This window comes from Pantherophis guttatus, chromosome 4, assembly GCF_059756535.1.
Source record: "Pantherophis guttatus breed Tessera chromosome 4, ASM5975653v1, whole genome shotgun sequence".
In the NCBI taxonomy this organism is placed as follows: domain Eukaryota; kingdom Metazoa; phylum Chordata; class Lepidosauria; order Squamata; family Colubridae; genus Pantherophis; species Pantherophis guttatus.
In genome coordinates, this window is record NC_142066.1 from 28194152 (window position 1) to 28215084 (window position 20933).

The 20933-nt window shown below is 41.6% G+C and overlaps 2 protein-coding genes across 3 annotated transcripts in view; both read right to left on the reverse strand.

The window, feature by feature from the left end:
• Positions 1-135: 135 nt before the first annotated feature.
• On the reverse strand, positions 136-13262 carry LOC117666707 (uncharacterized). 2 transcript variants are annotated; one of them, XM_034419518.3, is made up of 8 exons: positions 13039-13262; positions 11343-11503; positions 10090-10259; positions 9784-10003; positions 5935-6818; positions 3263-3312; positions 2855-2949; positions 136-939 (listed from the first exon to the last, which is right to left on the reverse strand). In XM_034419518.3, exons 1-8 carry the CDS (start codon positions 13055-13057, stop codon positions 580-582), a joined length of 1959 nt encoding a protein of 652 aa, XP_034275409.2. In that variant the 5' UTR covers positions 13058-13262; the 3' UTR covers positions 136-579. The 2 variants fall into 2 exon arrangements, with proteins under 2 accessions (XP_034275409.2, XP_034275408.2); XM_034419517.3 differs by having other exon boundaries at positions 9736-10003.
• A 4378-nt stretch (positions 13263-17640) lies between these two features.
• LOC117666706 (C-Jun-amino-terminal kinase-interacting protein 3-like) overlaps positions 17641-20933 on the reverse strand; it is a 44216-nt gene continuing 40923 nt past the window's right edge. Inside the window, exons 26-27 of the mRNA XM_034419513.3 lie at positions 19077-19193; positions 17641-18660 (exon numbers count right to left, since the gene is read on the reverse strand). Coding sequence (XP_034275404.2) covers positions 18560-18660; positions 19077-19193 — 218 coding nt within the window. The 3' untranslated portion in view covers positions 17641-18559. The remainder of the gene's footprint in view (positions 18661-19076; positions 19194-20933) is intronic.

Here is a 20933-nt window from a genome sequence, read left to right on the forward strand (position 1 = left end):
CACCCACATGTTGATCACACGACCATGTTGCAATGGTTGTAAGTACAAGGCACGGTCATCACTTTTTTTCAGTGCCATCATAACTTTGATCGCTAAATGAATAGTCATCAATCAAGGACTACCTGTACTGCTAACTGGCTCAAGAGAGTTAATTGTTTCAGCAAATATGCCCATCACAGAGTGCCCCACGCCCAGCATTTTAAGTTTTGGGTTTTTTTTACAGAGTAACCCATACTTTTTGAAACCCTGGTTTTGATGGGAGCACCAGGAACCGCAGAGAGTTTGCTGTGGTTTTCTCAGATGGCAGGAACAGCTACCACAGTGACTTTGCTTATGGCTGAACAGCCCATGCTTACAGATTTCGACATTCTTGGAAAAACCAGTCCCTTAGGTTTTCCTTGGTGCTTTTCTGGATTATGGAGATTGGAGGATGAATTTTGGTTGGAGTAATTTCATTTATGGGGGTTTCTTCTGTGATTGCAGAGGGGTAGTAGCAACATTCCTAGGATTCTCAGCTATTTTGGTTGCAGGCAAAGTCTTTTTAGAAGCCTCTCAATTCTCCAAGCCTGGGACGCTACATTATTCCACACCTGTATTCTTGTGTGGTGCTTGGGAAGTGATGCTGGTCACACCAGGCTCCTTGGCAGCAATTGGATAGCCTAATTTTGTGGCTTCATCTGTTTCCAAAAGGCCCGCTCTAGCCAAAGGAGTCTGGGGCTTAATGGCATCTTTGCTCAATGATTTTTGGGGCTGGGAAGATGGAGGATAATCTTTCTTCGCCACCACACAAGCGGCTTCCTTGGAGATGAGCCCTACAACGTTGGAGGTGCCAACACCTACAGTCTTGCCAGTCTTCTCCTCCTGCAGCACAATACTTTTTCTTGATTTGGCAATCACCCCGGAGATTGTGACATGTTTGGAAGTTTTGGGAGTCATGCGCTGTGAGAGATCAGATAGAGAAAGAAAAATCAGAAAGGTTGGTAAAGGCTTCATTCTCAAAAGTAGTCAATTATTTAGGTGATAATGACCCAGTGCATTTCAACCAAAAGCCTTCCCCAGGGAAAATGATTTCATTCACCTTATTTTCCCCCACTGGTTATTCTGTTGTAATTTCGTGTTTGAGATGGAATGCACTGGATGCCCTCTAAAATTTCAAACCACTTTCTGTGATACTCAGATGGAAATGCATATTAATGAATTGGGAGAACTGCTGAAATTTGCTTTATGGATCTCCTTAAATAAATACCATGCCCAAGGATGGTAAATATAGCAGATGCTTATTATAATGTACACTAAATACAGGTAGTCCTTGACCACAATTGAGCCCAAAATTTCTGTTGCTAAGTAAAACAGTTGTGAGTTCTGCCCCGTTTTACTACCTTTCTCGACACCGTTGTTAAGGGAATCACTGCAGTTCAGGGATGAAATGCTCCTGGTTTGGATCCGGTAGCAATGGAGGTGAGTGGTTCGGAGAACCGGTAGCAAAAATCCCTGCCCCCCCCATGCCCAGCTGAGCCATGCAATCATCAGAGGCTTTTTTTAAAATTATTTTTAAAAACATTTTTTTTACAACCTCTTCGGCCAAAAAAATGCTTTTAAAAGTAAAAAAAAAAGCCTCTGATGATCGTGCAGCTCAGCTGGGATTGTCAAAGGCTTTTAAAAGCATTTTTTCTACAATTTCTTCAGCCGAAAAAATGCTTTTAAAAGAAAAAAAAAGCCTCTGATGATCGCGTAGCTCAGCTGGGATCGTTAAAGGGTAAGAGGTTGTAGAAAAAAATGCTTTTAAAACCTCTTACGATCCAAGCTGAATTGCCTGATTGGCAGAGGCTTTTTTTCTTTTAAAAGCCTCTGACGATCCAAGCTGAGTTGCCTGATTGGCAGAGGCTTTTTTTCTTTTAAAAGCCTGTGACAATCCCAGCTGAGTTGCCTGATCGGCAGAGGCTTTTAAAAGAAAAAAAAGCCTCTGCTGATCAGGCAACTCAGCTGGGATCGTCAGAGCCTTTTGAAAGCATTTTTTTACAACCTCTTCGCCGAAGAGGTTGTAGAAAAAATGGTTTTTAAAGTTAAAAAAAAAAAAATTAGCCACGCCCACCCAGTCACATTACCACCACCAAGCCACGCCCACAGAACCGGTAGTAACAAATTTTAGATTTCACCACTGCTGCACTTGTTAAGTTAGTAACACGGTTAAGTGAATCTGTCTTCCCCAATAACTTTGCTTGTCTCAAGGTCACAAAAGATGATTACATGACCCTGAGACATTGCAACCATCATAAATACATGCCATTTGCCAAATGTCCAAATTTTGATCAAGTGACCATGGGAATGCTACAATGGTTGTAAGAGTGAAAAATAGCCATAGGTTACTTTTTTCAGTGCTGTTGTAACTTTGAACAGTCACTAAATGAACTGTTGTAAGGATTACCTATATTGGCTTCAGACATCTCTCAGTTGAAGGCACACAAATGTATCAACCAGCTGGAACAATTCAAAGTGTATCACTATTACAAAGTTTTTCAATTCTGGCTGTTGGAGTCCACCCATCTGAAAGCTGGCAGGGTTGAAAAATTCTGCACTATTAGAGTCCTGAGCCTTAAAACAAATTCCTGCCATCTTCCTCCATCCTTTAGATCAGGGGTCTTCAACCCTCAGTCTGTGGACTGACATCAGTCCATTGCATGCCAGCAACCGGTCGGCGCAAACAAGCAAAGCCCCATCCACAGGATGCAGGTAGCACGTGAATTCACGCCCCCTCTGGTCCGTTGAAAAACCTCTCTCTACGGAACCGGTGGCTGGTGCCCTAAAGTTTGGGAGCCTCTACTTTAGATTACACTCCCCCCCTTTAGACCAATACCTTAGTACCATCCTTGCTTGATTTCTTCAGCCTCTCCAATGAAGAGGACAGGATGCTATAGAGGGTTACAAATTTAACGCTGGTTTTTTCTTTAGCTGCAAAACAAACGAAACAAAGGTCAACTATGAGGTTCCCAGCTGAAATGGCAAAAACTAGGGATGGTCAATCTGTCAGTGTCATTTTCTCTTAGTTTTTCATTTTTACCAACCGGCCATATTCATCTCGATTCACTTATACTGATCAATTGCATGCAGAGACATTTGCAAACTGCTTTACTGAATTTGGAGGAGGGCAAATTTGGACTCATAGTCAATACTGCGCCTTAGTTCAATGACTTCGTTTACTTCAGAAAGGGATGTTCTGTAACCCATACTGCTGTTGATCATTTTAATTGAGATTTCTTCCTACCTGTGCTTAGTGCAGTTTTCACTTTGTTTCTGGCTACAGGCACCTGCTTTCTGATAAGACAAAGAGGTTAAATCAGACAAATTTAAGGAACTCTAAATAATCCTGATGATATCTTGAATATACCTCTAGATCTCCATTCTTATTAGTTTTGTCTTGCATAATGTTCATAAGCTAAGCAAGTAAATTTTAAAAGTCAAAATGCATCCATCAAAAGCCCTCAAAACGTGAATTTTTCATCAGGCCTGGGAATCTCCTGGCGGCAGAGAGCCCCTGCGTTGATAGCACCATGTATAACATCTTAATTAAGCTTCTTGAAATCTTGCTTTTATTTACACTAATAATTTAGTTGTTTAAATTGGCTTTTATATTCTGTTTTAATAGTTTATTTTATTGTAGGCCACCCAGATTCACCACCTATGAGATAGATGGTCTATAACGGGGATAAGTAAATAAATAAAATCATTAACAAATGCTTAATTGGTCTTTAGAGCTAGAACCCTGAGGCAATATGTTTTTAAAATAAGTCTGTGGTGGAAATAAACATCATAATTTTGTCAACTCCCATCTATGCCTGGTGTTTTAGAAAGGGTTTAATTTTCAGCCAGAATGCTATGTGTTGTCTAGAGTAGATGTCCTGAACCCCTGGACTGCAGACTGGTCAGTACTGATCCACAGCCCATTAGGAACAGGGTCACCCATATTAGTGAGGCTTCATTTGCACATGCGTGGGATCTATGTAGCATGTGTAACAACCACCAGCACTCCCCGGTCCATGGAAAAATTGTTTTTCATGGAACCAGGTCATCATACCCAAAAGTTCTAGAGTAGTTAACTTAAAACAAGAGCCTTGGTAGTACAGTGGTCTAAAGCACCCTGTTATTAAGACCAGCTGCCTGCAATTACTGCAGGTTCGAATCTCGCCAGGCTCAAGGTTGACTCAGCCTTCCATCCTTTCTAAGGTAGGTAAATTGAGGACCCAGTTGTGGGGGCAATAAGCTGACTTTGTATAAATATACAAAAGGATGAAGGCTATTGCTTAATGCATTGTAAGCCGCCCTGAGTCTCCGGAGAAGGGCGGCATATAAATCAAATTTTAAAAAAACTGCTCTTATTTTAGCTAAATGGACATTTGGGTGATAGAGACAATGAAAAGCAAAGGCTGAAATAAACAATTGGAAGGAACAAAGGTCTTCACAAACTGGTTTTTCCATCTTCAGACAACAGATTGGTGCAAAGAAGGATCAAGGGAAGCCAACAGATGTAAGAGCTGCTTAGCAGAACCTTCAGTATAGGTATTGTAGTCCTTGACTTAGGAGCACAACTGGAAGTGAAACTTCTGTCACTAAGTGATGTGATTGTCCCAAAGGTGTCTTTTCAGGACTTTCTTGTTTTTTCTTTCTTTCTTTTTCTTCAAAAGAAAAAAAAGGAGGGGGGAAAGGGGGGGAGAAAGTCCAGTTGCCTCCTGAAAAAGCATCTTTGGGACCACCATGACCTGGATGATTGAGAATCTCTCAGACTTTTAGCTATACAATTTGGGATGAACACTCTTCGAATGGTGTGGGAGTAGAAATGGATTTCCAGAGGAAAAAATTGCAGACTACAGGAATTAGGGGCACTACTCAAGTGACCCTGAGGACACAGACAAACCTCCAAGTGCTTCAATGACCCTCTAAAAGGATGCAAATGGCCAACTATCTGCAAAGAATATAAATTCTTCCATTCCCCACTATCCTGTCAGAGCTGAAGAAGCTTTTTGGATGAGAAGCAAAACGACTTCTGAAAAAGCATCTTTGGGACAATCATGACCTGGATAAATAAATAAATAAATAAATAAATAAATAAATAAATAAATAAATAAATAAATAAATAAATAAATAAATAAATAAATAAATAAATAAATAAATTTCTATACCACCCTTCTCCTGAAGGACTCAGGGCGGTGTACAGCCTATTAAAAACACAAAGACAAAAATCAGTTAAAAATAATTAAAATTATTACATAATTTCGGCTCAGATTTAAAACCCCAAAATTTAAAACCCCCAATTTAAAAATCATTACATTGATAGCCCGGCTTGGCGGAACAGCAGGGTCTTGAGGGCACAGCGAAACACACGGAGGTCGGAGATCTTACGCATTTCCGGGGGCAGTTCATTCCACAGGGCAGGGGCTCCCACAGAGAAGGCCCTCCCCCTGGGTGTCGCCAGCCGACATAACTTGGCTGATGGCACCTGGATAACTGAGAATCTCTATAGACTTTAAGTGATGTGGTTATTAAATATGTCATCACATGACCATGATTTTATATCCTTTTTTTTCCCCCTTAAATGAAACGTGGTTGTTAAGTGAAGACATAAACTTCAACTTCATATTCCTACAAGGGCCCACTATGTTCTCTAACACAATTCCTGGGGGACAAACCAAGTGTTCAGGGCCCTTGAACAAGGTCAGGATAGGGGCCAATTGACTCTATGGGTGGATGCTTTTCCAGACGCAGAGAAGGGCTACATCCTGGGTCTCATAAATGTGTGGCACCGTATAACCAATGGGATTTGAAGCATTTCAACTCCGTTCAAACATTTAAGACAAGCAAACACCACAAGAGATAGATTAAGGTCCATCAAACAACCGAGTCATGTGCCAAGATTGTACATCTCATTTTGAACCAACATACCTGCTCATTTCCATTTTTCCTATGGTCTTACTTTGATCTTTGTGGGATTTACTCGCATTCAATAATTTGTTGGGAAGGTTGCTCAAATTTGTGTCAATTGTTTTAGAGGGCCCCACGGCCACCGTCTGGCAGATGACACGAGAAGTCTCCACGCCTACTGACATTGTGACTCTGTGCACTTGCTGCCCAGTGTCATTTTGAGAAGTGAGATGTCCCTTTTCTGGGGAAATGTTTGAAAAAGCCTGTGGCCTGTTCCCCAGAATCATGCTTGGGTTCCCTAAACATTTATTACTTTTACTGTTCTGGCTCTGGTTGGCTAGATGAGAAGGATTAATTGGAAAGCTTTGTTTCTCAGATTCTACTTTTGATTTCCTCTGGACAGCCTGAGACGGACCAGTTCCCACTGACATAGAATATGCCTTTGGTTCAACTCTGGATGCAGGTTGATTCTGTTGTGGTGACTGGCTCTGGGGTGGAGGTCCAGGTGACTTGGGTCGGCCAGGATTGTTCGCCCTTGATGCAGCAGCAGGATCCTCATTCCTCACGGCTTGAGGGTTCTTTTGTAATGGGGATGCCATTTTGGTCTTTTGTAACAAACATATTTCTTTTTTGCTTTTTTGAAGTGTGACTGGGATGGGATTAGATTCAGATGATATTCTTGATGAAAAGCGCTTCTTTTTCTCAAAGTTGGGCTCCCTGACATTCTTCAGCTGATATGCTGCTGAAGTTTGCTCAGGTGCCCTGGAGGTGAAGCCGTCGGAAGTCCATTTGGGAGGAGACTGCTTCTGCGACTTGGGTTGGAGGACCTTTGGTGACTCCTTACCTGCAGACTCCTTCTTCAGTTTAGGAACTGAATGCTGAGCCTGTTCTCCAGAAGGGGGCCTCTGTAATGAAAGAAAGATATAGTCTCATATATGCTCCATGGCATAGGACCTAGTTATCTTCGAGACCGCCTGCTGCTACCGACGGCCTCCCATCGACCTGTGCACTCCCACAGAGAGAGCCTCCTCGGGGTGCCATCAGCCAAACAATGTAGGCTGGTGACCCCCAGGGGGAGGGCCTTCTCTGTGGGGGCACCCACCCTCTGGAACCAACTGCCCCCAGAGATAAGGAGAATCCAAGACCTCAGTGCCTTCCACCGTGCCCTTAAAACCTTCTTTTTTCAGCAAGCCGGGCTGGCTTAACTTTTTAAAATGTTTTAAATTGGTTTGTTATTGTTTTTAAATTGCGGGGCCAAATTTATATATATCCTTTTAATACTATTTTAATGTTTGTAATTTATGTTTTTATTCGGCTGTACACCGCCCTGAGTCCTCAGGGAGAAGGGTGGTATATAAATTGGATATAAAATAAAATAAATAAATAAAATGGTATTATCCCAGAAAGCTTGGGTCCTTTTACCCAGCATGCAAGCCAGATAGGTGGAAAGGAAAACTCTTATTTGTAAATAAAAGGGTTACCCAAATGCAAGTTCCAAATGGGCATTCCCCTTGCTTGGAGTGGATCCCTTTTCATACAATTTTGAAAAGGATACATTGCCAGGGAAGCATAAGGGGTTCCCTACAGATTTTATTCTGCTAGTCCCGTGATGGCGAACCTATGGCACGAGTGCCAGAGGTGGCACGCAGCACCCTCTGTGTGGGCATGTGAGCCATCGCCCCAGTTCAGCTCTGCTGCGCATGTGCATATGCCTCCTGCTGGCCAGCTAGTCTTCGGGTCTCTGCCGTGCATGCGCAGGGTACGTGTGGGGGAGTGGTGCATGTGCAGGGCGCGTTCATGGGGGCCCCACATGCACATGCACGGGGGGTAGGTACATGTGCAGGGGCCACATGCACATTGCATTTTGGGAGTTTGGGTGCACGCACGCACATCCACGCACTCGGATGCACTCAGGTCATTTGGTCCGGAAAAGGTTAGCCATCACTGTGCTAGTTGTTACCTATCAACAGGTAGTCCTCGACTTACTATCACAACTGAACCTCTAACTTATGTTGCTAAGCAAGACAAGCAAGTTTTCCCCATTTTACGACCTTTCTTGCCACAGTTGTTAAGTTAGTAACACAGTTGTTAAGTGAATCAGGTTTCCCTATTGACTTTGCTTGTCCAAAGGTCACAAAAATTGATCACATGATCCTGGGACACTGCAACCGTCATAAATATGAGACAGTTGCCAACAGTCTGAAATTTGATCACGTGACCATGGGGAGGCTGCAACGGTTGTAAGTGTGAAAAATGGTCAAAAATCACTTTTTTCAGTGATGTTGTAACTTTGAACGGTCACTAAATGAAGTGTTGTAAATCATGGATTACCAATATAGGGAGCAGTGCTCATCTCTGTTTCAATCCTGGGAGCATACATCATTAAACCAATCATTAAAAGCAGCATCCTGCATACATCTTCAGTAGTCATAGTAACATAGTTCAGCTAAAGCTCAAAAGGTAGGTAACCTTATCACTAATATCCCTCCTTACTCAAGATGTTCCCAAGCAACTTGATACCAAGATCTCACCCATCCCTTTAATGGCTAGTAACTATAATAACTATCTGGTTTGATACAGCAACCAAACAAGACAGGTACAGATTCCAATGAATAGTCAAGACCACAGAAAGAATAATTGCAACCAGCCTGCCTTTCATAGAAGACCTATACCTTGTGTGGGTCAGAAGGAGGACTGAGCAGACATAAACTGTTTCAACTCCTTCACTCAAGACACTACTATAAGGCATTGTATGCAGTGGTGAAATCCATTTTTTTTAAACTACCGGTTCTGTAGGCATGGCTTGGTGGACGTGGTGTGGCTTGGTGGGTGTGGCTTGGTAGGCATGGCAGGGGAAGGATACTGCAGAATCTCCATTCCCACCCCACTCCAGGGGAAGGATGCTGCAAAATCCCCATCCCCTCCCAACTCCTGGGGGAAGGATATGGCAAAATCTTCATTCCCACCTCACTCTGGTGCCAGACAGAGGTGGTATTTGCCAGTTCTCCGAACTATTCAAAATTTCCGCTACCAGTTCTCCAAAACCTGCTGGATTTCACCCCTGATTGTATGCCAGGAGAATTAGACACAGGGACAGGTTTTTCCCTCGTGTCATCACTCTGCTGAACACTTAATTCTCGCAGTTCTGTCTAATGTCTACGTATACAGATAGTCCTTGACTTATAACAGTTCACTTAGTGACTTGTTCAAAGTTACAGTGGCACTGAAAAAAGAGACTTAGGACCGTTTTTCACACTTATGATTGTTGCAGCATCCCCATGGTCCTATGATTTACATTTGGATGCTTGACAATCAATTCACATTTATAACAGTTGCAGTGTCCCAGGGTCATGTGATCACATTTGACAACCGTCTGTTAATCAAAGTCTATGGTGAAACCAGATTCAAATAACAATTGTGTTACTAACTTAACAACTGCAGTGATTCACTTAACAAACATGGCAAGACTCACTTAATAAATGTGTCAAACAGCAACATAAATTTTGTGCTCAGTTGTGATCATAAGTTCAGGACTACTTGTATTAACTATATAGTGTGGTTGTAGTATTATTATTTATCATTGTCCTCTTTTATAAGTATTATGATGGTGATTATTCTTTATGTTGCTTTGCAAGCACACTAAGTGTTTCTGTACTGGAAACAATTTCCTTGTGCGTCTAATCACACTAGGCAAATAAAGTATTCAATTCAAAAGGACTAGTTTAGGAAAGAACCTGGTTCCTTTGGTCAAGAATATCCAGTTAAATTCTTGACCTGGCGCTTCTTCTCTGGCACTTCTTGCATTTTCCAATTCTATCTCACCTCCGTGAGCTTAGCCTGCAAAGGGCTACTCTTCCATAAAGTGCGAACCTCGGGTTCCTTCCCAGGGAGATTTTCTGGTTTCTTGATCTTGCCACTGGCCAGGCGCATCAGGTAAATCAGGCGCAACCAGCACTCAAAGAGAAAATCCGCCTTCTCTTCCCTGACCAAGAGTTGCAGGTAATACTTGTCCCCCGTGGGCAGCTGCATTTTCAGCTGCCGTTTGTTCGCATCATGAACAAAAATCTCCACCAGGTCCAGTGGGATCAACCTGTAGGTAAGGAAAAGCAACACGAGAACTCAAACTTTGCAAGGAGGCCTGGGAAGCCAGGGTGGTGAGGGCTGTGCCAGTCTTACCGGGTGATTTCTAATGCTCTAGACTTCAGGTTTCTATTCGTTGTTTCTTGTTTTTCTCGGGCAATAATCATCAGGTCAGGAAGGAGCAACTTGGGGCAGCTGGCTAAAATACCTATGGTGACTACATTGGGATGCTTGTGGATATTACTGAATTGGCCATCTTTGGTCACCTGTATGGAGAGAAAAGACAAAGGTGCTCTGAGATGCCTTTCCTTTATGTAATTTTAGAAGCTGCCTTTTAATGATCTCATAGAATAGCGTTTTGTTTGTTAAATTTATTTGCTGCCCATCTCGCCAAGGGGCTATTCTAGGTGGTTTACAACAGTAAAAATGGAGAAATGAAACATAAACATAACATCCACAAACACCCCAATGGATAGGTATTTTAGCCAACAGTCCCAGTATCAAAGTAAAGAAGCCATAAAGATAAACAACAGAATCAATAAACAATGAAAGGTCATGTGAAATTAAAAATGAATAGGGGGGGGAAGCAAGGAGGGCAAGGGGGAGGTGGAGTTTGCTATCAGTCTAGCCTTATTACTTAGGAATAAGTATCATTTTGTTAGTCCTCCACTTATGTCCATTCACTGAATGACTGTTCAAAGTTACAACGGTGCTGAGAAAAGTAGCTACCAACCAGTCCTTCCACTTACAATCATTGCAGTGTCTTGCAGTGACATGATAACCATTTGCGACCTTCCAGCTGGCTTCCAACAAGCAAAGTCAATTGAGAAAGTTACAAATTGCAATCATGTGATGTCTAGCTTAATGATCACACCACTTAACAACAAATTTTCTGGTCCCTTTTGTGCTTCTAAGTTGAGGACTACCTGTAACTAAAATGAACATTTACAGCTGTGATCCCACCCAACCATTCTTACTCCCTAGCAATAAAATGCTGTTTATGGGAAGGAAGGCATCAATACAAGTAGTGATGTGAGATTTCTTTGCCCTTAACAGTTGTCCATTTGCTGGATCTTCAAGTACCAAGATCATGTAGTGACTGCTGGTGAAATGATTTGTCAGACAGCATAATTCAAATTATGGAGCAGGTCTGTAAGCATCTCTGAGGGTAATGTGTAAAGGTAGTGCTGGATTTTGGATTCATTTAACAACTGTGGCAAAAAAAAAAGTCACTTAACAACTGCCTTGGTTAGCAACATAAATTCTGGTTCCAATTGTTGTCATAACAGAGAAGCAGTTTCTCTCTATTGAAAAGCTCTGCTCATTCCTAAACAAGAACATCCAATCACCTGGAAAAAGTTGCTCTCGAAGGTTTGTGCACCTCTAAACACACTGTACTCTGGCATCTGCAGCAATTTCTGCAGTTTGCCAGGTGATGGTGACCAGCCCTGGAGAGCCTGATCATGGATATCTTCTGAAGGATTCCATTGGCTCCTTGTTGGTTCCCTTCCTGGAAGGCAGCAAAGTAATAAAAAAAAGAGAGCATATGTGAGAAGTATTACAAGAATCAGGGTGTGCAAGATCTCACAATATTTTTAATTACTCTATAGGACTGGGCATGTCTCTTCCAGGGCCTATCCTACATCCTCATTGGAGTGCTCCTTTGGTCTTCATCCACAGTTGTTGTTGTTTTTCCTCTTTATCTCAAACCACAACCACTTGAGGCATGGACCTGTACTCTTGTTCTTGAGCACTGTAAGCCAATGTGGTGCCATGACTTATATTTCCATGTGGTAATATTATGTGGAAATGACCTTGGGAGACGAGAAGGAAGAAGAAGCTGCAGCCTAGACAACTATAATACACAAGATATTTCAGCCCACATTTCAGCCCACAGATAAGGTGCAGTAAGCTGAGGTGAGGTGAGGTGAGGTGAGGTGAGGAGAGGAGAGGAGAGGAGAGGAGAGGAGAGGAGAGATATAAGCTAAGTTGAGATGAGATGAGATGAGTTAACCTTTATTGTCACTTTTTTTTCTGTTAACACATCGGCATACATTAAAAAAATGAAATTCTGATTTCCTTCTGATTCAGAAGGAAAAAAATGTGTGGGAAGAGCCTCAGAAGTGACTGTCTCTAGTTTTTTTGAAAAATGCTTTAAGATTTGTAAGATGCTGTTACGTAACCCTACAATAAAGGGTAGTGCTAGTACTCAGGATTTATGCTTGTCTGGACTACCTTGTAGGGCTGACCCACATCTGATTGCTCCTTTCTGATATAGGAGCGATTTTAATGTGAGGAAAATATCCTCCACTCTCCAAACCCATCTGCTACCTGCTGAGACCAGCCTCACAGTAACTACAGACCCCCTAAGTGACCCTTCATAGGTTCCCCACACATTTTAAATTTTGTTTTAAGATTTAAATAAACGAAATTAAAACGCCCCAAGTTTCACCAGATCAGGCAGGAACTCCTATACCATTTCAGACAAATGGCTCTCCCATCTCTTCTTAAAAACTTCCACTGTTGGAGCATCCACAACTTCTGGAGGCAAGTTATTCCACTGATTAATTGTTCTGTCAGGAAATTTCTTTTTAGTTCTAGGTTGGTTCTCTCCTTGCTTAGTTTCCATCCATTGGAATTTGTTGACTCCCTCTTCTTTGTGGCAGCCCCTCGCATATTGGAACACTGCTATCATGTCACCCCTACTCCTTCTTTTCATTAAACTAGACATACCCAATTCCAGCAACCGTTCTTTTAGCCTCCAGTCCCCTAATCATCTTTTTTGCCTTTCTTTACACTCTTTCTAGAATCTCAACATGCTTTTTACCTCGTGGTAATCAAAACTAGGTGCAGTATTCCAAGTGTGGCCTTACCAAGGCATTATAAAGCGGTATTAACACTTCACGTGATCTTGATTCTATCCCTCTGTTAATGCAGCCTTTAAAGGTATGAAACTCAACCAGCATCCTCACATATCAGATCCTTCCTCACTACCCAGCTGAAGAACGCAAGAATGCAAGTTTACGCAATGTAAATTGTTCCCACCTGCAGGGTGTGAGAACATAGCTAGGACTGAGTGGAGCTCAGGGAGAAGCTATAATCCCTGCTTGATTATCATAATACTGGAACAAGAGCATCTTCTGGGTCACAAAATTCTGGCTCATCATTCTGGGTGGGGCTGGACCCCCCCATGGGTTTTGGAGCTACCAGTTTCTGTACCCATTAAGGCCTCTCTTCTCACCAGATTCCATCTTTCCTGGCTGAAAGGCATGTCTCTCCTACTGGAAAATCTGTCTGCCAATTATTGTGCATTGTGACATCAACAAAGAAAGCAGGGGATGGGCTGCTGGATTGTTGGAGAGTAGAGAAAATCATCAAAGGGTCAAAAGAGAGGTAGCAAGAAGATGGAGGCTGGATGAATGCCACTCTCTAGCTATGAGGAACGTTTTTTGATGCCACAACTGAAAATATTCTTAGGTGGTGGAGTTCACAATCTGGAAATTCTAAGCATTCGTCTCTGATCTAAGAGGATGCAATATTCCAAGCAATGGTAAGTCTACCTGTTGGAAAAGTGCAGGTGATTCCTTCAGGTAAATGTCCTCTTAGAACTGCCAGACGATTCAGGGAATGTTACCATTGGAAAATACAAAGCTAAAATAGATTTACCTGTAAGTGCTTTATTATCTCAAAATGTATCTTGTGCACAGTGCTGAAAAATACTCTGCTTTGGTCATAAAAGCAGATAGATAAATTACTGGGACCAAATAAAAACAAAGAGGCAATCTATAGTATCCTTTCCATCTTTTTTAGCAACGCATATTTAAGGAGAGGTTTTTGTTGGCATTTCAAATCCCTCTAAACCAGTGGTTCTCAACCTTCCTAATGCCGCGACCCTTTAATACAGTTCCTCATGTTGTGGTAATCCCCAACCATAAAATTATTCCTAAAACCATTGAAAATATGTGTTTTCGGATGGTGTTAGGCGACCCCTGTGAAAGGGTCGTTCGACCCCCAAAGGGGTCCCGACCCACAGGTTGAGAACCACTACTCTAAACCAACAGCCCATAGGCTGGATCTGTCCGACCACCTAAAATTATCTCAAAAAGAAATACCATACTTATCTCCTGCTTGCAGTGATTCTAAAAAAATAAAGTTTGCAATTCTGTCTTTTACCTGATGTAGGACTGTCCCATTTTAATAAATGATTTGAATGATATAATGAGCCTATTGTTTATAATACACCTTCAGTTACTGAGGTCTCTTCCTCCCTCCCTTCATAAGCATTTCTTTCCCTAACCACAAGGGGCGCCCCTGCATGCTCTCTTTTTCCTTTTGGCCTCATCCCTCTTTTTCCCCCTTAAGAAACACGTCTCTATGGTTTGTCCCAAATGCCAGTGTATCTGCTCAAGGGAGAGTATGTCCTCACTTAACTACCACAATTGAGCCTGGAATCTCCATTGTAAATCACTGTGGACATTAAGTGGGTCACCACATGACCTGACTCAATTTTACAACTGTTTTACAAGGGTCATAAAGTGAATCACCATTGTAATTAAGTGAATGATGTAATTGTTCAGCAAACCACTTGAGCATGAAGGGAATCCATTCTCTTAAATGGGGATTTGGTGCTGGAAACCAGCAACTAATATTGGAAAATGTAACTAGGTGTACAATGCGAGACAGTTACCAAGTGCCCAAAATGCAATCATGTGACTGTTGGGTGATGGTGGTGCAGCAGCAGTAAGGTCTAGGAGGGGTTGTAATTGACTTTTGGGAGGATGGTCATAACTTTGAGTGGTCATTAAACAACCGCTCATTAAGCAAGGATTTCCTCTTTGTAGAAGAAAGATGCTGACCTCTTGTCCTATAAACAGCACTCAACTGAAATTTAAACAATAGAAGAGTCAAATCTTGGCCAGATGATTTTTTTTTAATTGCAGATACTGGATACCCTAATAATAAAAAAGACCAGCTACTGCAAAATCAAGCTCTCTATTTATAACAGATTCTTGGTTGAAATCTGTATTGTTTCTTCTGACCTTACGTGATTAAAAAAACCAAACCCACTTTTCATTTCTCGGTCCTTGACCTTGGATGGGGTTTGGATGAGGGTCCTATCCAGTGTTAACTCAAGGTTATATGGTGCCCCCAGGCTACATTGACTGATGGTACCATCTTCTGCTTATGCAAAGATGGCATCTTTAGAACGATTTGGAAGGTCAGGTGGCAGGAGTGCCCCCAAACTGACACCCTAGACCAGCATTCCCCAACCTTTTCGGCTTTGTGGACCGGGGGGAGGAGGGGGGGAGAGGAATGGAGATGGTTCTGTGTGAGTGGAACAACCGTGTGCATTATCACCCACTTGTGCAAATGGAGCTGTACACATGTGCGCTTGCCCGCTACCTTGCACAAGCAGAGTTGCGCGCACATGTACTTTCCCGCCGCTAAACATGCCATAGCCCGGGACTGGGCCGCAGCCTGGGGGTTGGGGACCCCTGCTCTAGATCAGTGCCTGCTTAGTTTTAGTTTGTAGCTGGCCTCAGCCCTGTCTGGCTTCAAGTTCCTTTGCTTCCAACTTTGTGAACTTCAATTCTCATAGGTTTAAACAGATTTAAATCCTGTGTCTATATCAGTGTTTCTCAACCTTAAGATGAATTGACTTCAGCTCCCAGAAAAAATTGCTAAGACTGAGAAACACTGTGATATATTAATTGAAAGGCGAGGCTAAGATTTAAGCAGAGTGTTTCTCAACCTTAGCAACTTGAAGATGTGTAGATTTCCACCCCCGGAATTCCCCAGCCATTTTAATTCATCAGGCAAATGACTTACTTGTCACAGATGGCTCCAGCACCTTTTCTCAACTATGATAGGGCAATTAGGCTGCATTCCCAACAGGGCTGGTGCCATAGAAAAATCTCAGGTGGTGGAACTTGAGCTTCACACTCAGAGTGGGATCCAGTTTCTCCGCCCAATGGACCTCTTTTTTAAAAAATCTTTTATTTGCTATGCTCTACAAAGCTAGTTGTGATGAGTGTTGAGTGTGGGTCTGCCTTCGTAGGAATGTCATGATGGCAGCAGCTACAATAGATGTCACTGCCCGTCACTGGAACTTTTGGGTTGGGATGTTGGGGCATCTTATTACATACTCTGTGAAGCAAGGGATGTCCAGAGGTGCATCTCTACCAGGTGATCTCATTGGCTCTTAGCAACCTAAAGCACTTTCATGGAACTGCAGCTAGCATGTCTTGATATCTTTGCAGATATTCTGGATGGGGAGGTTTCATTTTTACTTCTGTTGGAGAAAATAGGACCCTTGTTTATTCTTTAGGCATCTCCTATGGGATAAATATAGCATTTTCCTGATGTGCTCCAGATGTCTGAACTTCAATTTGCAGAATTTCTAGCCAATGTGAAATTTTAGAAGTTGATTCGACTTGTTGGAAGGACATAAGCTGAAGTATAAGACTATAGGTAGTCCTTGACCTACAACCAAAACCGAGCCCAAAATTTCTGCTGCTAAGCTAGACAGTTGTTAAATGAGCTTTGTTCCATTTTATGACCTTTTTTGGCAGAGTTAAGTGAATCACTGTAATTGTTAAGTTAGTAACATGTTTGTTAAGTGAACCTGGCTTCCCCATTGATTTTGCTTGTCAGAATTCCACAAAAAGTTGATTACATGACCCCAGGATACTGAAACTATCATAAATACATGCCAGTTGCCAAATATCCTATTTTTAATCATATGACTATGGGATGCTGCAACAGTTGTAATGGTGAAAAATGGTCATGTCACTTTTTTCAGTGCCATTGTAACTTTGAATGATAACTAAGCAAATGGTTGTTAAATCAAGGACTACTTGTAGTTGCCATAGAAATAATACAATAATAATTGCATCAGGAATTCTCCAACTCCTTGCATCAAAAGGCTCATCATATATACATGCTGGGTGCTAAGTGCCAGAATTTTGATCACATGACCATGTGTAGAGTGCAAAGGTTGTTAAGCGAGGACGAGTTGTCACTTTTTTGCACTGTTCTTGTAACTTCAAACAGTCACTAAATAGATGGTTGTAAATTGAGGATTACCTGTATTATGCAGCAGAGTATACACAGTCCAATCAAATGGAAAGCTATTTTACAACTTTTTTCTAATGAGATGGAGCTTGAATGCAGACGGACATTAACAATTAGCCTTTAACATGTCCTTTCTTTTCCTTGGATAAAAAGTTGTTTCTGCAGCATTACATTAACACAGACTACTTTAACAATGCAGGTATGGTTCTGGGTACCAAGAATACTTTAGACAAAGAAGTCTCCTGCTGAATATCTATGGAGATTTTCAGTCATCCAGGTCAGTCTCAAAGGTGCTTTTTTCAAGAGCCAACTGGACTTCCTTATTTTTCTTTGAAGACGTGTCGCTTCTCATCCAAGAAGCTGAAGAAGCTTCTTGGATGAGAAGCGAAATGTCTTCAAAGAAAAACAAGGAAGTCCAGTTGGCTCTTGAAAAAAGCACCTTTGGAACAAGTTTCCTGCTGTCTTTTGTGAGAAATTTTATCTTCTGCCATGGATAAAGCCTCCAAATGCAATCCCTAAGCAAGGAAGAGGATCAGAACAATAGTAGCACCGTAGTACCAGCCACAGCAGGAATAAGAATAACAGTAGCTTTATTGTGAAACCAACCCACAAAGAGAGATTCTGAGTTCCTTTAAAGACTCAATTCCTGGAGAGTTAAATAAACCCTGAGAAATTAAACCGTGTGTATATGTGTGTGTGTGTGTGTCTTGAAGCAAATGCATCTTTTCAGAGTTCCAGGCAGGATTTGGTTAACTCCATGGGGCAAAGGGGGAGGAGAAAAAACCACCTGTAGTAATCCCAGAGCAAGGACAAGGAAGCTCCCCCTTGAGGTCTCTTTGAGTAATACAGCAGCTTACATCAACAGGTTTCACCCGTTCTAGTCCAGAATGTCCACATTTACTAGAAGTAGAAAAGCATCAGTTTCAATCACAGCCAAGTGGGGGAGGCAGAAAGGAAGGAGAGAGCCTTCACTTTGACCAGTGTGGATGCTGCTTCTCTTCCAGATTTATTTCCCAGTTTTTAGCAGTTTGGACTCCAATTGTTTTGAAGCTCTGCCTTCAATCCCCATTGGTACTAGACACTTCATGGCTATCAACTCCCAAGCGACTGGCCAGCAAGAGGTACACTGTTATTCTTTGTAAACAGAGGGTGGCTTGAGCAATAAAAGCAGGATTTGAAGGGGTTCAGTCTAGATACAAACTGCCCATCTCCAGTATGAAAGAATGGAAAGGATGATATAAAGTAATGGAAGGATCTGAGGATGCACCAGATGTTCTCTTCACCAAACCTATTCACCAAACATTCCAGAGTTCCAGTGGCTTTTTTCCATCACCAGTCTCAAAAGGTAAAAATGTTTTATCTCAATTCTGCAAACCACATGAGTGAGGGAAGAGAGCAGGAAACAACAAGGGGAAGGCAGTGCCAACATCTGGCAGCTGTGTCGTTCCCTCCCAGGCGGAAGGAGATGTCCCGAGTCTCCATGATCATGATCTCAGTCCTGCACCTGCCAGACAATGAGGTGGCTTCTCTCGGCTCGACGGAGGCGTGGGTTCGGGTGTAGCAGGTCACCGTAGTGCTTATCGGAGTTGTCTCCTGGACATGGAGGAAAACAGTGGCCACATGAAAAGAGATCAGGTCTACTCCAAGCATATCAAAGGACTATCAAGGAACCACCAAAAACACTCCCACTAACACTGACTGGGCATACCACTAGTATATAAACAGAAAGCAAACCCTGCTTCCTTCTAGCACTGATGATGTTACCTAGTTGGGTAATAAAACATCTGTAAGAAAACCACCAAGCTCAGAGTTCAACCCTGAGTACAAATTTTCTTTTCTGTTGGTATCAAGAAAGACTTGACTTTATAAAGAAATCCCAATCCCATTTCCTCTCCAGGTGTGTTAATTACTGGATTATAGCACCACGTCATCCCTTGCCATTGGCCAAGGGGGCCGGAGCTGAAACCGAGTCAGCTCTGGACTATTGTAGTTTCTCCATCCCTGCTTACCTATCCGGAGATTAATATAGCCTTCCCCTCCACTTAGCACCAAGCTGCAAGGTTTGCTTGGTTTCTCTTGACTGTGCAAATCCTTGAAGTTTTCTGCAGAAGATGGATCCACATATCCTAGAAGAAATAAAAATCAGTCAGAGCTATTCAAATCCTAAAGGCACCAAAACTGAAACGATCATAATGATTTCCAAACCCATTCTGGATAGGAATGGCATCCTTTCAGGATGATATGGAGGGAGGATACCGTTCTTCTTCCCTCAGTCACACCTGGTGCTTAGAATAAATCTCTCTCATCAACAAACATTTTGATTAGCTTCAATTTGAAATCAATTTTTCTCAGCACGATCACCACAAAGGGCACAAAATTCTGTCCCATAGTACAGGTAGTCCTTGACTTACAACGGTTCATTTAGTGACCATTCAAAGTTACAACGGCACTGAAAAAAATGACTTATGATCATTTTTGACACTTGTGACCATTGCAGCATCCCATGGTCACGTGATCAAAATCCAGACGCTTGGCAACTGGTTCATATTTATGACAATTGCAGTGTCTCGGAGTCGTGTGATAACCTTTTGTGACCTTCTGACAAAAAAAGTTAATGGGGAAATCAGATTTACTTAACAACCATGTTACTAACTTAACAACGGCAGTGAGTCACTTAACAATTGTGGCAAGAAAAGTCGTAAAATGGGGCAAAATTCACTTAACAACTGTCTTGCTTGGCAACAGAAATTTTGGGCTTAATTGTGGCCATAAGTTGAGGACTACCTATAGCTACAGGAGAAGAAGAGGGGATTTGAGAAGAATGGCTTTTGATCTTATATTGTTGTTGTTGTCATATATAAGAGCAAACTTATATGGTGAAATTAATGGAGTTGGCGGAAAGGGAAAAATTGGCTGGGCTGATTAAAGAAAAGACTTTATTCTAGTTTTATTTCTGTTTGGAAACCACTCTTGGATAATTTGCTTGAAACTGAAAGAAACAGAATTTTAACCATGGGATGTGATGATTAGACGTGTTTACAACTAGGGAAGTATAGTGTGCTGTGGTTTACCCTATTTTAAAAGGTCATTGTATTTCATATTTGTATCTGTACCAAAAAAAAGTCAGAAGTTATTCTTTTCTAAAGCCTTTCTATAGAAAGTCTTTCTATTCTCCACTGCTTTTGTGTGTGTTGCCAAATTTGCTTTTTCCCTATTTTTCCCTCTTTCTTTTTAATTATTTTTTCTATGTCTTTTTTATAAGTTTATAACTTTTAAAAGTTTAATTTCTTTTTGCGGGGGGGAGGAGGAATGGCTTATGATGCAGCTCTAGGTATTCCTGCTAGATTGGGCCAGTATTTTTCAATCTTGGTGACTTTAAGATGTATGGAGTTCAATTCCCAGAATGCTGGCTGGAGAATTCTGAAAATTGAAGTTCACCTTAAATTTTCTAAGATTGACAAACACTGGATTAGACTCATCCACATATGCCCTCTCTTTCCTATTCTCCTTTCTCTTCCAGTCATTTTTACTATTTATCTGATGTTTTCTCTGTTTATATGATATATGGTACCTACATCTTTCTTTTATTAAAAATGTCTTCTTGCTGTATGATAGGATAGATTGTCTCTTGGTCTATGACCCAATAAATAAATAACATACTCACTTAACTTGTATTTTACAGCTCTGGCTAACTTGGTTTTTTAATGTATTTTAATGAGTTGCATTTTAGGCAATGAGAGGAACTAAAATTTAAACAGAAAATGAACTGCTTCACTCTACTCCTTCTAATTGTTATTTAGGTTAGGTGTTTTATTGATTTTAGCTCTTTTAGTGTTGTTGTTTTTTTAACTTGTATTGTGAATAAC

Coding starts and splice junctions, on each gene's coding strand:
- LOC117666707 (XM_034419517.3), bottom strand. Junction 3,313..5,934: donor GGAAAAATGGAAATGAGCAG/GTATGTTGGTTC, acceptor TTGTCTTATCAG/AAAGCAGGTGCCTGTAGCCA. Junction 940..2,854: donor CAAGCAAGGATGGTACTAAG/GTATTGGTCTAA, acceptor GATCTCTCACAG/CGCATGACTCCCAAAACTTC.